The 16,403-nt window shown below is 54.8% G+C and overlaps 1 protein-coding gene across 2 annotated transcripts in view; it reads right to left on the reverse strand.

Moving 5' to 3' along the window:
• ROR2 (receptor tyrosine kinase like orphan receptor 2) overlaps positions 1 to 5,468 on the reverse strand; it is a 193,146-nt gene extending 187,678 nt beyond the window's left edge. For both annotated transcript variants that reach the window (XR_004917448.2, XM_036092659.2), the window contains exon 1: positions 5,165 to 5,468. Coding sequence is in view for 1 of the 2 variants with exons in the window: in XM_036092659.2 (XP_035948552.1) it covers positions 5,165 to 5,252 (88 nt within the window). In the remaining variant the exon portion in view is untranslated. The remainder of the gene's footprint in view (positions 1 to 5,164) is intronic.
• Positions 5,469 to 16,403: the final 10,935 nt, after the last annotated feature.

The following is a 16,403-nucleotide window of genomic DNA, read 5'->3' on the forward strand; positions in this document are numbered from 1 at the left end:
CTTCCAGGCGTCGGGTTTTGAGATCGCAGACTTGGCCTAATTCAAGCCAACAGTCGTCACAAAGACCATTTTATGTGCTCCTCATGGAGCTGCGGTGTCGCCCCTCCCAAACACACGTACGCACACACAGGCGTGGTGCACACACGTGTTCACGTAATTCTGTGTAGCCCCGTGCGGGGCGCAGTAGGCTCCGCGCTGGGCGCCTCTGGGGCAGGGCCCTCTGGGTCCACACGTTAGAGTCCATCCAGCTGGGTTCTGCCTTCCCACCTCCCACAGGCAACAAACAAAGCAAACCAAGTGGAACCCCTCCTTGCCCCGACAGAGGAGAGGAACAGCCCCTGGCGGGGGGGGGCGGGCGACAGAGCTCCCAGCAGTGATGGGAATGTCCTCTGTGTGCGTGGACCTGTGAAATCCAGCCAGTGCAGCGAAGGAAGTGAATCTTTCATCTCAGTTTAATTAATTTTAACCTGAAGAGCTACATGTGCCCGGCAGCGACTGTCCTCCCGGGCTCAGGTCTGCAAGGGGGATTTCTGTCTTTTCAGTGCATGCTGGGTTAACTAGCCCCCCAGGGGGGCGCCGGGCTGCGGGAAATCACTGGGCTGGGAACTTGGGGGATGTGGGGCAAACCCTCCCCCACTCCCAGGGGACTTGAAGAAGCAGCCACATTCTCCCCAGATAACATCTCACAAGTGACAGCCTACTGGAGCTCATTCCAAAGACAATTAAAGACACACACACACCACTTCCCACTGGAACGTGAGACTTTCTAGAAGACAAGCCACTTAGTCTAATTAGGCCAAATTTTTCTGTAATTACTTCCTTCCCTTTGGCTTTTGATTTTTTTTTTTTTTTGGTACTTTCTGAGATAGAACTTAAACACACACAACAAAACAAACAAACAAAAAACAGAACAGAAATCCCAAAAAATGGTGCAAACCACACCAGCACGATTCCTTATTTTTGAAAAGCTTTCCTCAACAATTCCTTGACCACTCTGTTACTATGATTTTAAATAGATCACACTGCCCGTACATTCTCCGACAATTGCACATGTGAGCAGAGCTGTCCTGCCCTTATTTCCAAGCTCCTCGACATCACCAAATAAATACCTACCAGAGAGAGGCTGGTACCAACCCCCACCAGTTGCAGCCATAATTAATGGAGCTCCTCTTGTTGCTCCAATTGTTACTTCAAAACTCAGGAAGCCCTCACTACTCATCAGACTCCTACCATTTCTGTTCTGCAGTGAACAACACAAAACCAAAGAACCCAAAGGGTCACTGCAGGGCAATGTTTCCAACATCAGTGCTTTTAACCCCAACTGTCCTCTCATGAAGTGGCTACTGGCCACGGCAAATCCAGACCTCTCGGGCAATGCTTCCTCTCTCTGCAAAGCAAAGCCCCCTCTGCTCTGAAAGCTTTCGTGCATGGTGTTCCTGGAGGTCCCCTGGCAGTCACCACAGGGTCCCCAAAGAAGGAAGGATCTTTTTTTTTTAAAGATTTTATTTATTTATTTGACAGAGAGAGAGACAGCGAGAGAGGGAACACAAGCAGGGATAGAGAGAGAGGGAGAAGCAGACTTCCCGCTGAGCAGGGAGCCCGATGCGGGGCTCCACCCCAGGACCCTGGGATCACGACCTGAGCCGAAGGCAGATGCTTAACAACTGAGCCACCCAGGCGCCCCAAGAAGGAAGGATCTTAATGACAACCTTCTCTACCGGGATGGAGTCGGAGCCCTTCAGGAGCCCCCCGTGGGGCACAGCAGGGCAAACCCAAAGCTTTGCTACCGTGCCCTTTTCCACACTGCTGCAGGGGAGGCCGAGGGGTCGGTTCCCAGGGAATGGACCAAATAAACACCAAAAGGCATCTGACATCAACGAATGTTTTAGAAGGTGGTCGTAAACCTTGGGTGGGGGTAACACTTAGCAGCCCACTGCCTTTTCCTTGACTGCAACTTGGAATGATATAATTAGAGCTCTCCCAGGGGAAAGAGAGAGTACACAAATTTCCTGTGCTTCATCAGGCTGACCAGGATTCTGCAGATCAGGGAGACCAAGCCCTTCACACCCAGGTCCCATTTCAATGATAATAACTTTCCACATCCTGGCCTCCCCGTGGTGGAATGCATTTTAAAGGAGCGCCCCTTCTCCAGCCCCTTCTTCTGAAACCTGGCTTCAGAAATCCCCCTTTAGAGGATTCATCCTCCCTACCTGTCTGAGGAGCTGTGGCCCCAGGACATTTCTATCCCACAGATGGGGGTGGGGAGGGAAGATTCCAGAGGAAAGAGCCCTGTTAAACCCAGGCTCTGCAAGGCTTAAGTGTCTCAGAGGTTAAACCAAGGCTAACTGACTATTCATGGCGAACAAGTACTTCACAGCAAAGAGAGACACAGAAACACCAAACGAGGCTGTACTTTGACCAAACAATAGGAAAAAGGTCTCCGTTATAGGAAATGGAAATGCCGTTCCCATTGCCTGGTCCATCTGCAGATCACTGTCCCCAAAAACTACCCCAGGAAGCCCATTCTGAAACCCCTGCTGTTTTTTTGCATAGGAAACATTAAGCAAAATTCTGGTCGTTTTTCCAACGGTGACTTGCTTTGCTGATTGAGAGCTGGGCCTCACTGCCTAGAGGCCCGCGGGCAGCCCGCGCTGTTTTTGTGAGCGCTCAGTCCCGCAGCTCACTGTGGGTGCCCTTGAGGACCAGCAGTGTTCGGGTCTCAGGACGGCATCCAGCATGGAGCAGACACCAGGGTTAAACGTGCTCTCGCTGTTAAATACTGCAACATTTCAAACGCGGGCTTCTTTGCTCCGTGCACAGCCGTAATCAAAAAAACATGTTGTCTTACTATATACATGAAAACTTTTCTTTTTCCAAAGTCTTCTTACTCAAGATGTTTTCGTTTGCTTGCTTCCAAATGGACCACGAGCATTATTTATTATAACCATCAGTCCAAGAATCTGGGCCAGAAGTCAAAGCTGCTGCGCTGTCAAAACGGGGAAAGGGAGAACTCCCAAAACGGCCACTCCCAGCGCATCCTACCTAGGCGGGGCACGCAGCCCATCAGGTGTTTGTCTCCTTAGGGAACAGAGCCGTCCATAAAAATGTACAATAAGAACTTATAAATCCTTCTACAATACCCTTTCCATGTTTTTACATAGTAACATCTTTTGTGTATAAAATACACTCAGGTTACAAGGAGGCCTCTTCACAGCAGAAAAGATGCCAAGTCCCCAAATCTCCTGTCATCATAAAATTGTATTCATATTTTGAACATGAACAAATTTGAATTTTCAGCTAACCGAGCATTCCAGAAGAGGACGATGAACACCTTTCCTACTCCCTCCCCAACTGGAGATGATTATTTTATAACTGGAAAAAAGAAAGTTACCTCCGCTCAGGGTTCAAGAGTTAAGGAGAACGACCCAGGATTGCTTTGTTCCTCAGAGATTTCTGAAACTCGACTGGGAAAGACAGCAATGTTTAAACTACTCCGCCCGGAAACGCGAGCTACTTTCCCGAGCTCGTTCCAACGTTGGTATGAGCAACAGAAGGGTGGTCTTTCTCCCGGCGCCCAGCTCTCACCCCTCCGCGCCGCACAGCACCCCACCCTCCGCACGCGCAACGCAAACCACCGCAGCCGCAGGTCGGCCAGGCAGAGAGCGTGGTGCGGGACAACCCAGCCCCGCGCGGCCACCGCGCGTCCGGGCGCCGAGTTAAGCCGCTTCCGCCCCCCTCCCACAGCGCAGCGAACGGATCCCCCCGCCCCCTCGCTCTAAAGGGGAGAGGGATTCTTGCAGGGAGGAGGGGTGCAGAAATCCGCAGGGATGTTGGCGAGAATCCCCCAGGCTGACTTCGAATAGGCTAGTTACCACTGCACCGTGCACGCACCCCGAGCGCTTTATGCTTTAAGGGACAGCGACAGACTTACGCAAGCCCCCTTCCCAAACCAAGTAACCAGAAATGTCTGACATAATCAGCATCTGCTTAAACCCAGACGACTCCCTGAAAAGGCTGCCCAGCATTCCTGATTGTGTAGACAGGTCCCGGAGCGCGCAGCTGCCAGCAAGACGCGGGCGGGAAGAGTGAGCCCCCTTCTGCGACGGTCCCCTGACTCTCACCTGCCGGCAGGCATACATGGTGGGTGGTGCACGATGCGAGAGGCGGGCAACACTGAATCCCTCTTAAGTGTAAGGGGGCAGCTCACACATTTCTGGGGCTGGAGGCGAACCTCCTCAGCCTCCCAACGTCCCGGCCTGGAGGCACCGCCGCCCTCCCCCACCCCGGCAGGGTGCCCGGAATTCGGCCGCGGCGCGCGGGCCGGAGGTGCTCGGGGGTCCGGACGGCGTGGGCGAGCGCCGCCTCCTCCGGCTGCCTAGACGGGGGCCCCAGGCTCCCTCCGCACCTCGAGGCAGTTCCCGCATGCCCCGGGGCCCACGCACACAAGCCCGCGCGGTGACTCCGGGGGCAACGTGTGCCCCTCCAGGAAAATGCCACCGGGAACCCGGGCCCGACCCTCCGGCCGCGTGCCTCGTCCCGGGTCCCGGGGTGCCGCCCCAGCAGCCTAAAGGCCGCCCCGCGACCCCCCGACCCCAGGCAGGAAACGCCACTCGGCTACCTCCCGGCAGTGGAGGAGGGAGCTGAGGGGCCAACAAAAGGGAAGCCAAAGTCCCTTTCGATCTAGAGGTGGGGGGCGGGAACCCCATCCCCCGGGCCCCGCCCGACTGCGGCGCCGGCCCTGGGTGGGGGGCTCCGGCGGAGAGGGGGGCGCGGGGGCCGTGAGCCCTACAGGGGAACCTGGGAGGACAAGGACCGAGTCAAAATCCTGAGAACTAAAGACACATCTGCGGACCCGGGACCGGGCCACCTTCACACTCACGACCCTCGCGGACTCCTGGCCGGGGGCTTCCCCGTGGGCGCCGGCGCCGCTCGCCGGGTCTCTGGAAACACTTAGCCATCCCCAGAGCGCGCCTCATTGGAAGCAGCCCCGGGCGGCGGGGCGCGGGGCCGAGGCGGGCCCGGCGGGGAGGGGCCCTGCGCGGCGCCCCCTGATCGGGAGAGAGGCCGGGGGCACAGCCGCGGAGGCGCAGACCCGAGAGCGCGAGCCCCCCCGGCCGTGCACCAAGGCGACGCGCAGGGGAGGGCGCGGGGCGGCGGGTCCTACCTGAGGTCCGGGGCACGCAGAGCAGGAGCGCGGCGGCCACCCAGACGGTCGGGGCGCACATCAACGGCAGCGCCGAGCCCGGGGCCATGCCGTGGGCCGTGGGGGCCGGGGCGCGGGGGCCGGCGGGGCCGGGCGCCACCACCCCTGTCGGCCGCGCGTCCGCTGCCCTTTTTCCCGGGCTCTGCGCAAGTTGGTCCCTTTCGAAGAACTCCTAGTCTTCCTCCTGTCGCGGCCCGAACGCGCCGCGAGGCTCCGGGCGCGGCGCGGGCTGGCTGCGAGGCTCCGGGGCGCGGGCTGGGCGTCCCGCCGGCCGCGGGGATGAGCGCTGGGGGCGGACCGCGGGCGCGCAGGAGGCAGGGTCCCCGGCTCGCCCGCCCCGATGGGCAGAGCAAGGCCGGCGCCGGCGCCCCCTGCCGGAGGGACGCGCCTGCGGCAGGCGGGGCGCGCGGGCGGCGAGGGGCCGGGACCAGGGGCCGCCGCACCAGCCCCGGACGGGCCTCCCGCGCGCGCCCCCGGCACGCTTAGACGCAGGGGTGCGCCTTGGGGGCGTCCCGCCGGACCTCGCCGCGGCTGCCCGCGCCACAGCGGCGCGCTGGGCAGTTGGCATCCACGCTCAGGGGGCGGGACCCCCGGGGGCCTGGTCACAAATCGGTAACTCAGGCCCACCCGGCCAAATCAGACAGCTACTCGGCCCCAGAAACCGGCGGCGCAGGAGGAAGAGAAGCGAGGGCATGGAGAAGCGAAACGGTCAAGGAAAGAAACAGGCCAGGCCGCGTCCCCGCCGGGGGCCCTCCCGGGCGCTCGCCACGCTGCGCGGTGGGGACGACCAGGTCCTTCCAAAATGCCCAGAAACCGCCGGGACTAGAGCAGCGTAGAGGGAGCGCGATGCTATCTGAAGCCACCGTGGCTTTTGGTTTACTGTTAAAAGCAAATTGTGTAATTTTACCCATTAAAGGCAGAACACTATTTGTTCTCTGCAGAGCCCCAGAACATGCAGAAGTAATTTGCTTCACTTGTAAAAGACATTTTGAATGCAATTCAAATAGCATATTTTCTTGCTTATTCTTGGTTTTGCTTAACACATGCCAAGGTCTGGAATTGGAAAGCCTGACCCTCCTGTTTGTAACTTAGGAATTTTCTTTGTTTTTGCTCTCTTGCAGAAAGGATTTGGAACCGCCCCCGTCTCCGTTGTTTGTTTTGTGAGATTTATCTTTCAACTGATTATCAAGCAGTTTGGCGTTTTTTGCTCAAGCCCCATTTCCTGCTAGTTGGGGTGAATTAGGGAGAGCCCTGGCCTTGGGTGCCAGACCCGGAGGCAGCTGGGCTTGCCCCCCTTCCCCACCCCACCCCCGGATTGCCCCTCCACTGCCTCACACATGGCAGGAAATAAAAGTTCTCTAGCCGTGGTCTGCTGACAACATGGCTGAACCAGCCCCCGCGCATTACCGCTGTTAAAATGATTTAGGCCCGCACGTCTCTGGCGAATCTGTTTGCGGCAACATCCCACACACTTCTCTTTCCTGATGCACACTGTAAGGACCGTGCCTGGCCAAGGGACAGCCGGAAATCCAGGGAGAAAGGGAGATGATGATAAAATAGTTATCCAATGGTGGAGGCCTGAGCACAGACGGTCGTCTGAATTGTTTGAGGACCGCCAGGTCTTTATCTTTGGTTTTTTCCTCACTTTCCTTCCCCTGGGGGCCCTCAAGGATGCTTTCAGAGTAAATAAGGCCTTAAGAGTTGGTCTTGAGGCACTTGGTTCCAGACTCCTGCATTCTGGATCTGGTGGAAAGCAGAGAGGGAAGGCAGAGGACGGTCCCTCCGCAGCGCTCCATCCTGTTGCTGGATCTGTGCTCCCTTTTGCTTTCTGCTGCAGAGACTTGACCTTGTAGTTCCAGGACTATTCGGTCCAGAGCTCCGCCACTTACTTTCGGTGTGAACTTTGGGGAAATGATCTAATCATGCTTCAGCCCCTCATCTGTGTGCAATTTCACATGACTGGGCTCCCCGCAAACCTGACCTGAGAGTTTAAACAGCAACATGTATTTTTGCCGACAGTTCCTTGGGTGGGGTCAGAAATGTGGATTATATCACACATGATTCCTTAAAGGTTTATAAAAATTATCTTTTCAGCATTTCTTTCTCCGCAGTTCCCCTACCTATAACTCTGGCCGGCTCCTGCCTATCTTCCCCCTTCACTCCCTCCTTCCTCCCTTTCTACAGGTTCAGAACCTATAGGAACAAATGCAGTAAACTTATCCTCATGAACGGGGACAGTTGAAATAATGTGCTTTCTAAGTAGTAGAATGTGGCTTTGATCCCAAGTCAGACGGAGGCTGCTTGTCCCCTCCACCCTGGACTATACTTAATGATTGCGGCAGGACACATCACCACCAAACCTAACAGCGTGAACCAGCAAACTTTTATTATTCCACTAGTTTCTGTGGGTTGAGGATTCAGGAGAGGCTTAGCGCAGTCTGGCTTCGGGTCAGCCCGCGCTGCCTCACCTGAAGGCTGACGGAGGCCAAAGGGTCTTCACAGGGCAACCTGCTCACACTCCTGGCTAGTGAGTGCTGGGTGAAGGTGGGAGGCCTCCCTCCCTCCCACACGGATCTGTCTACAGGGCGCCCTGAGCATCCTCCAACACGGCAGCTGACTGACCCCACCGTGAGAGCCGGGGGGCAGCTGCAGTGTCTTTTATAACTGAGCTTTGGAAGTCACACACAGTGATTTCCACAGTAGCCTGTTGCCCTCATAGGCCTCTTTGTGGTAGGAGGCGGCTGCATGGGGCTGTGTATACCAGGAGGCTGAGTGCCGCCCCACCTGGATGGAGCACGGCCATGCTGCCCTCAGAATAGGCAGCAGGAAAGAGGGAGAGGAAATGAGCGTGGTGGGCCCCCTGGAAGACCACGAGGGGAGCCATGCAGGTATCTGGAGGAAACCATTCAGGTGCAGTGACGGGCTGGTGTGAAGGCGGAGGGGTCCTGAGGTATCTCAGGAACAGCCCATTGGCCATTTGTATGCCTTCTTGTGTGAAATGTCTGTTTAAATCATTTGTTCATCTTCTCACTGGGTTATATATCTTCTTATTTTTGAGTTTTACGAGTTTTTTGTATGTTCTCGATAGAAGCTTATTTCACGCCAGATAAAGATTCAGATGACGTGTTCTCTCAGCCTCCAGGTTGTCTTTTGGTGTTTTTTTAACAGTGTCTTTTCATAAGAAGCACTTTCTCATGTTAATGAAATTTTTTCTTTTACGAGTAGTGCTTTTTGAGTATCAGTAATGCTGGATCAGACCAAAAAAATGAGGAGGGATCTGGAGTACCAGAGCGTAGCAAACATCACTGCACTGATGGGAAAGGTGGGCAGCCACCACTCACTGCCCCTGCCCACTGCACTCTTGTGGGGAACACATGCACCCCAGTGCAGGGGCGATGCTCACATGTTCGTTCCTCTTTCAACGGGGAGAATCCTCCCCTGGATTGTACCCTTCTCCTCTGCCAGCAGCAAGCGATGCAGAGGTCCAAGCACAAACAAGATGGCCCCATGGCCCCACCCTCTCGGCCAGTCCAGCTCTGGGCCCCCCTTGAATCACACAAACAGCGTGGCCAAGGTCAAGGACATCTTTGTTTCTCTCTTGCTCAGCCTTTCTGCAGCATGTTATCCTAGACGGTTGCTGCCTGAAAGTTCACGTTTCTGCTCAGCTTCATGACACCAAGGACCCTGGGCCCCCCCCCCCCCCCCCCCGCTGCTTCTCTTGGTGTTCCTCCTTGTTCTCCCCTTGGCCTTTAGGCTGGGCATGGTCTCTTCGCTCTGCCATCTCTTCCAAGCCTGTGGCTTCAGCTGCCACCGTCTGCCCGGCAACGCTGGTGTTTATATCTCCAACCTGAACCATTACCCTCACCTCCAGACCTGTGTTTTCAACCGTCTCTTTGGCATCTCCACTTGTCTGTCCCACTGGCACCTCAGACTCAAATTATCCACTCCTGATCTACACTCCCCGCCACCCTGAACCTGGCCTGAAACCTAATCTTTTCCCCAAATTCCCTCCCTCACCCAACGGTACTGCCATCCATGCTCCCTGAGACACACACGGAGGCCCCGCCGTTGGCCCCTCGTCTCTCTCGTCCACCCCCTTGCCATGTCCTGTTGGTTTTACTGCCTGGATGCTTCTGCCTACTGTCCTTTGTCCCCAGTGCCCTCACCCTAACTCAAGAAAAGATCATCTCTTGCCTAGTTAAGAGCCTCTGTCCCAGTCTCCCCACTTCCTCCATCACCCAGCTCCAACGGGCTCCCCACACCTACATAAAAGATCCTTTCTTTCTTTCTTTTTTTTTTTTTAAGATTTTATTTATTTATTTGACAGAGAGCAAGAGAGGAAACACAAGCAGGGGTAGTGGGAGAGGGAGAAGCAGGCTTCCCGTGGAGCAGAGCCTGATGCGGGGCTCGATCCCAGGACCCTGGGATCATGACCAGAGCATGATCCCAGCAGATGCTTAACCGACTGAGCCACCCAGGTGCCCCCATTTTTTTCTTTCTTAAGTAGGGTCCACACCCAGCATGGAGCCCAACAAGGGGCTTGAACTCACGACTCTGAGATCAGGACCTGAGCTGAGATTAAGAGTCAGACCCTCAACTGATTGAGCCACCCAGGCACCCCAGAAAGCTCTTCCAAGCCCAGGTGGAACTCCGTTGCTCCCCAATGGCCTGCCAGCACTCTGAGTCAAAGTCTGACGCCTTTACATTACATAAGGATCTGCCCCCCACAAATGCCCAACCTCATTCTGCTCCCTGCTGCCCCTGCTCTGACATTCCAGCCATTGGGGTCTTTCGTTTCCTCAAAGCCCCAAAGAGCACCAAGCTCCCTCCCACATGGGGCCTGTCCCAAGCTGCTCTTCCTGCCCGGAACGTGCTCCTCCTGATCTTCCTTCACCGAGGTGTCTCTCACTCCTCCGCTTTGGCTGTCCCTTCCTCAGGGACCCCTCCTCGATCACCATCACCCCACGACGGGTCAAGGCTGCATGTACAGTGTGCCTGGAACCCCACCTGGAGGCACGCGTCATGGGTATAATCGTGCCCAGTGCTGCAGACGTACTTGACCTAGGTCTGTTCTCCCTACCGATCTGCCGCTGCCCTGACAGCTGGTGTCAGCCCACCAGCGCCCGAGAGGCGAGAGGCGGTAGCGGCGAATGTGGAAGGGCAGGAGGGAGAAGAGCAGAAAAGGCTGTGCTCAGCGCTGATTTAGGACAAATACAGTACCTTCTTCCACTTACCAGCCCACTGCCTTTCTCTAGCGTGGAGTAGAGCTCTACAGCATGATGCCGGCAGGTTCTCCACTTCACACTTACACGACTGAGAGAATTCTTTATAGGCTTATCCTAAAATTAAACATCCGTCCAAAAGTACGGTGGTTTTGTGAAATAAATTTTATCTCAAACCATGTATGTCTACGTACAGTTTAAACATGCTTTCTTGTTCCCCAAAATTCAGACTTGGAGCTGATGAAACCAAAACCCCAGTTTTCACCAAGAACTGCAAACTTCCAAAGCTCACACAGCTTGAGCACGATCGTGATAACAAAGAAACTTTATCCTAAATTTCCAATCTTTATGTCAGGAAATGGGGGCAGCAGAAAGACCCTGACAGGAAATACCTTTCTCTGTGGGTCAGCATTTTGAACAAAGATGACTCCCAGGTGGCAAGTGGGCATCCTGAGGGGGTCTGCCACCAGCTGAAGCTCTCATCTCCCTAGAGGTTTTCGTGGAGAGGTGTTTTCCTCTCCTGACAGGAAGTACATGGCGTGTTTTCCGACACCAGTTTTCCAAAGAGCAACTGGGGGTCCCTCAACGTAACTCTATTCTGACACTGAGCACACGCAGTTAGCACCAGACCCCACAGGTCACGGGCTCGGTCCCACCACACAGCCTCACGTCAGGTGCCCGTCCCAGCTCCCGGTGCCCTGGTTCTGTCCCTGTCCCACACTTCTGTTCCACTTGGCTCCTCAGTTCTGATACTCTGCTAGAACGGTCCTCAGAACTCAGGAAAGTACTTTACTGACCACTTCTGGTTTACTATAAAGGATACAGCTCAGGGACAGCCGACTGGAAGAGAGGTGTGGGGCAAGGTAGGGGGTGGGGGCACCATCCCCAGCTCCTCCATGTGCTCACCAACTTGGAAGCTCTCTGGACCCCTTCATTTAGGGTCTTTATGGAGGCTTCATTACATAGGCACAATTGATTAAATCATTGGCCACTGGCGATCCATCTCTGGCCCCTCTCCCTTCCCCCCTACCCATGGCTTGGTCTTTCTGGTGAGCAGCCCCCATCCGAAGCTGGTCAGGAGCCCTCCCACAGTCACCTCATTAGCATGAACTCAGGTGTGGTTGAGAAGGGCTCCCTATGAAAAACAAAAGATACTCATCACTCAAGAGATTCCAAGGGGATTAGGAGCTCTGTGCCAGAAACCTGGGACAAAGACCAAATATAAATTTCCCATTATACCACACATATGGTCAGAATATTTTCCCTGACGGGGCAGTTAAAAATAATAGTTCCTTCTTTTTCGAAATGGAAAGTCAATAAAACCAACATGTATTTATATCACCATGGTTACTACAATAGGACGATTGGATGAAAGTACTAATATTACAAAGGTTTTTGTTCAACAAGGTTTCATGCCGAGAATACCTTCCAAAATCCTCTTTAAAAATTATTTATTTCTCAGGCTTAAAAGCAAATGTAGACTCACTATCCCCCGTGGATCAGCAGCCACATCCTTACTGGCTGGTGCTTAGATACACAGCTCCTCTCCTATGTAACACCATCTCTCAAATACACAGGGGATTGTCCCGGTTCCATGAGCTCAAACTTCTGGGAGCCTGAGACCTACAGTGACCTACAGTGAGCTGGTTTTGATGTACATCATGGGTTGCCTTGTGCCCCCCAAAATATGTGGAAGTTCTAACCCACAGTACCTGTGAATGTGACTTCATTTGAAAACAGGGTCTTTTCAGATCATATATACTACGATGAGGTCATCAGGGGCCCTAATCCACCATGACTGGATCCTTCCCAAGAGGCACGGAGACCGACAGGTATGGAGGGAAGACACGCAGGGAAGATGGCAGGGATGCTGCCACGAGCCCAGGAACGCCCAGAAGCTGGGAGACGGGCCTGGAACGGATCCTTGTGCTACAGGAAGACCTCAGTGCCTTTGTACCCAGGAGGGAGCGAGTGCGGGCCCCATGACCGCCGTGTCCACGTGGACGCTCCCGCTCTGGGGGTGGGGGCATCCCATGCATCCCATGACTGGATTCACCCTGAGGACTCGCATCTGAGCGAGAGCCAGAGCTTCCGGGAAAGACCTGATCTTCCAGCTGTCGGTGAGAAGGCCGGCATGCAGGTGCCAGGTGGGCCTTCTAGGCTCTGCAGCCCCTCCCACAGGGCTCACAGATCTTGCAGAGACATGCATGAGGCCAGCCTCGTTCCTGAGAAGTTGAGGTGGGCCTCAGTCCTCAGACGTCAGCGGAGGGGGCGTTGGGCCGGAAGACCAGTAGCAGGATGATGTGCATGATGTCTGCGCTGTCGTCATCCCGGGATGAGGGGGCGTGGGCTGCACGCAGCCGTTCTCCTCTTCCACTGAGACTTCGGGGGGCATCGGGGACGTCAGCCTGAGTCTATGACACGGAGCCGGTGTAGACATGCCGGGCGGGGGCGGTAAGTACCTCGCGGCTGTCTGTCGGCGGCGGGGAATTGCAAACCGAGGCCAGCAGTACGGGGACACGCTGGGGGCTTGCGGCAGAAAGCAGCCCCAGCAGGGAAACCGGGAGGGAAGCACCCCGAAACCCAGAAAACATCCTGTTGGTCTCTCTTCCTACAGCCAGCTAACAGGAAAGTCAACCCAAAGGGCCAGTAAACACAGAAAAGCAAATACTTGACTCGTAATCAGGGAAATGCAAGATGAAATGAAATCCCATTTTTGATCCGGCAAGCGCTCTAAAGGACGAGGGGACCCCCAGTCCTTGTGGGTGGGGCGGCCAAGTGGTGCTCGGTCATTCCGGGGAGGAGCTAACTCAGCAGGGTTTACTGAAATGTAGCCCCTCGGTTCTCCGTGTACAGAGAGACGGGGAGGGGGTCGTACCGATTACCACGGAGCCTTCCTTCCCCGTGGCTGCGCGCAGTCGTGTAACACCGCAGTGCGCGCCACCCCTCGGGCTCCCGTGGGCTGACCGGGCTCAGCTGCGTGGTTCCCCCCGGGCCGCGGAACTCAGAGGCTCCACTAGGTAAAAACACCCAAAGTGCCTTCTTCCCGCTCACGTCCGGCCCGTCGGTGCTCCTCCCGGTGGCCGCCAGCTCCGGGCAAAGTGTGGGCCAGGGGCTTCCCCGTGGCCGCGGCCCGTGGCCTCGCCCTTCAGAAGGGCTTTGGGCTTCCCACATGGCGGCCAGCTCTGAAGACCACAGAGGCGGAGGCGGCCGGCCTCGCTCAGGCTGAGCCCCCCGCCCGGGTTGTGTTGGTTCCAGAGTGTCAGCCCAGACCCCGGGCGGGAGGGGACCGCGTGAGGACACAGGAACGGAGGCGTGCTCTTCGGGATCCACCTTCGCAGAGCGGACGCTACCACACACACTATCAGTTCCCACAGCAAAAACATCAGAAATCACCTCAATGTCGACCAACAGCGGTAAGTCTAAGTGGACGCACCCCTACGGAGCACATGAACTTGTAACACAGAGCACGAGTGCTATGTTAACAGCGATATTGGGGGGACACGCATATCGATCTATGCGTCTCTCTCAGGACACCGCACTGCGGTGCAGGACGGTGAGGGAGAGCCGAATGCACGGACAGACACGCCTGAAGACGTGTTCAGCTAGAAAAGGAAGTCACAGGACAATCAAAGCAAGCTTGGAGCTTTGCCAAGCCCCTGTGGCCGGCGCCTTCTCCAGCTCGGCCGCCCAAGCTTTCTCATCGGCCTGTCGTTTGCCGCAGCTCCGTGCACCTGTGGATCGGGACAGTGACTGCGACACCTTCTCAACACACCTCTCTTCTCGCCGGAGGAGCTCCGGGTCAGCCACACAAAGACAGCCCCGCACGTGGGTCTCCCAGGGGGCCCCGGACGCGCGTCTCTGGGCCGGGGGCGCCTGGAGAAGTTCCCCCAGCTCTGTGCCCTCCCTGGTGGCTGTCAGGCTGCGAGGGGGTGAGACTTTGCAAGGCGGAGGGCGGGACACGAGAAAAGGGATCAATGAAGGCTCCACAAAGCTCCTGTTCTACTCCAGTGTCTTTCTGCTCTGACTGAGGCTTGGCTGCTTGTCTTGCAGAAGTGCTTCCTACGTTTAGGGTTTGCCACAAGCCTTTGGTTAGCTTCCAGCGTTCTTAGAAAGTTGACTCTGAGAATTTTGCCAGTTTTCTCATTGTCTTTATGGAGCAGAGAATTTTCAGATGTCCTCACTCTACCGTTTCCTCTGACCTGGAAATCACCTCTAGCAGGATTTCACCACGACCTCTCCACAAAGGCTCCCCGTGACAGGGTCTTCCGTGGTTTCCGTGGTTCTGATTTCAGCAGTCAATTATAAGTCCTAATCTTGTTTATCAGTAGCCTTTGACCTTCACCTTTTGGGAACCCTTTCTCAGTTGGCTTCCTAAACATCCCCTGGTTTCCTTCCGACCATGCTGGCCACTCTGTTTTCACCTCCTTTTCTGTTTCTTCTCCTCTCCCTAACTTCTAAATGTCGGGACATCTCATTCCCTGGGGGATGGCAGGCAGTCTTGTGTCTGTAAATGCCCACTGTAGACTGAGCATCTCAGCTAGGTCCCTCCCCTAAACACCGCTGTCATAGGCCCAATGACACACTCAACATTTCCACTCGAATTTATCAGGGGCACATCCAACTTAAGCTGCCCTAAACACAGCAGCTGCCCTTTTCCCCCGGCCCACTCCTTCTAGTCCTTCCCATCTCTGCAAGCATCACTTGGGCCAGAGACTTCTAGGTCATCCCTGACTCCTCATTTTCTCCTACGTCAAATCCATCAGAAGACATGTTGGCTCTATCTTCAGAATACAGCTTCCAACAAATCAATTTTTACGACCTCTACCACGGTCCCGGCCTCCATTAACTCAAAGCTGAATTAGCACAATGAGATGAGAGCCAGGATGACACCCACCAACTTCCTCTGCAACAGTCCCCATCTGCAGAAAAAGCAAACATCTCTCCAGGGGTTCACAGATTCCACATGATCTGCTCTCCAGGGACCCTCTGCTCCTACGAACCTCCCTGTCCCTCCTTCCTCACTGGCTTCCTTAGTCCCCAACAGCCTGGGCCCCGTATCGCTGCCTCCTGGAATAGTCTGATGGAGAGGCTGCGTGGCACGCTTCTCCACCTCCTCCAGGTTCTCCTCAAACATCCCCTTCTCTGTTGCGCCTTCCCTGAAACCCTGTTCTCATAGCCAACCATTCCCATCTCCCTCGGCTGCTCTATGTTGTCTCCTTAGCATGTATCACTACTTATAATTCTACATGTTTTACTTATTTTTAATAAGTATTTACTCAATATTCGACTCCCCACCTGAGTTGGCCCAAATGTTCCTGGTTTTGTTTTTGTGTTCAGACTTCATCCCTTCTCTTCCTTAAGACTTTGTCTGGGAGCCCTGGTGTAGCTTACAGCATCCTGCCTATGAGGGGAGGGAGAAACGTCCTCGGGTCCGCACGTCCTCGGGACTCGTACCTCAATTGGTCTTCACCTCCTGAATCAGGGCTCTGACATTCCACAGATGTGTGCACAGTTCCTTTGCTGGAGCTCATGGGAACTCCTTCTACCCTGCTACACAAGAATGTATGATTTATTCATCTCTTAGGGGGTGTAGATTATACAAACAATGGAGTATGCCACAAATTCCAGCCCTGCTCCTGTCAGTATTTGTTTGAGGGTCTGATGCCACATCATAAAAATGATATGAAAAGTAACAACTAAAATTTATCGGGACTAGTTGAAACAGTAAGATTGAGAACTTGTTGAAATAATAAAACACAAAGCGTTTTTCTTTTTAAGGAGGGAAAGAAATTTAGTGTTCACGTGGGATGGAAACTGAATCCTTTTTGGTAAATCTTGATCTAACTAACGTAGCAAAGTTATATACCAGGATGCACACCATCCTTAAAATTGAGTGCACTCTTGAGTTAAACATTTCCTGAATTGCCACATATAGCAATTCCCACTGCCCTGTTGTAAATGGACTACTTAACAGT

The sequence above is a fragment of the Halichoerus grypus genome, chromosome 14 (genome assembly GCF_964656455.1).
Source record: "Halichoerus grypus chromosome 14, mHalGry1.hap1.1, whole genome shotgun sequence".
NCBI classification, from domain to species: Eukaryota; Metazoa; Chordata; class Mammalia; order Carnivora; family Phocidae; genus Halichoerus; species Halichoerus grypus.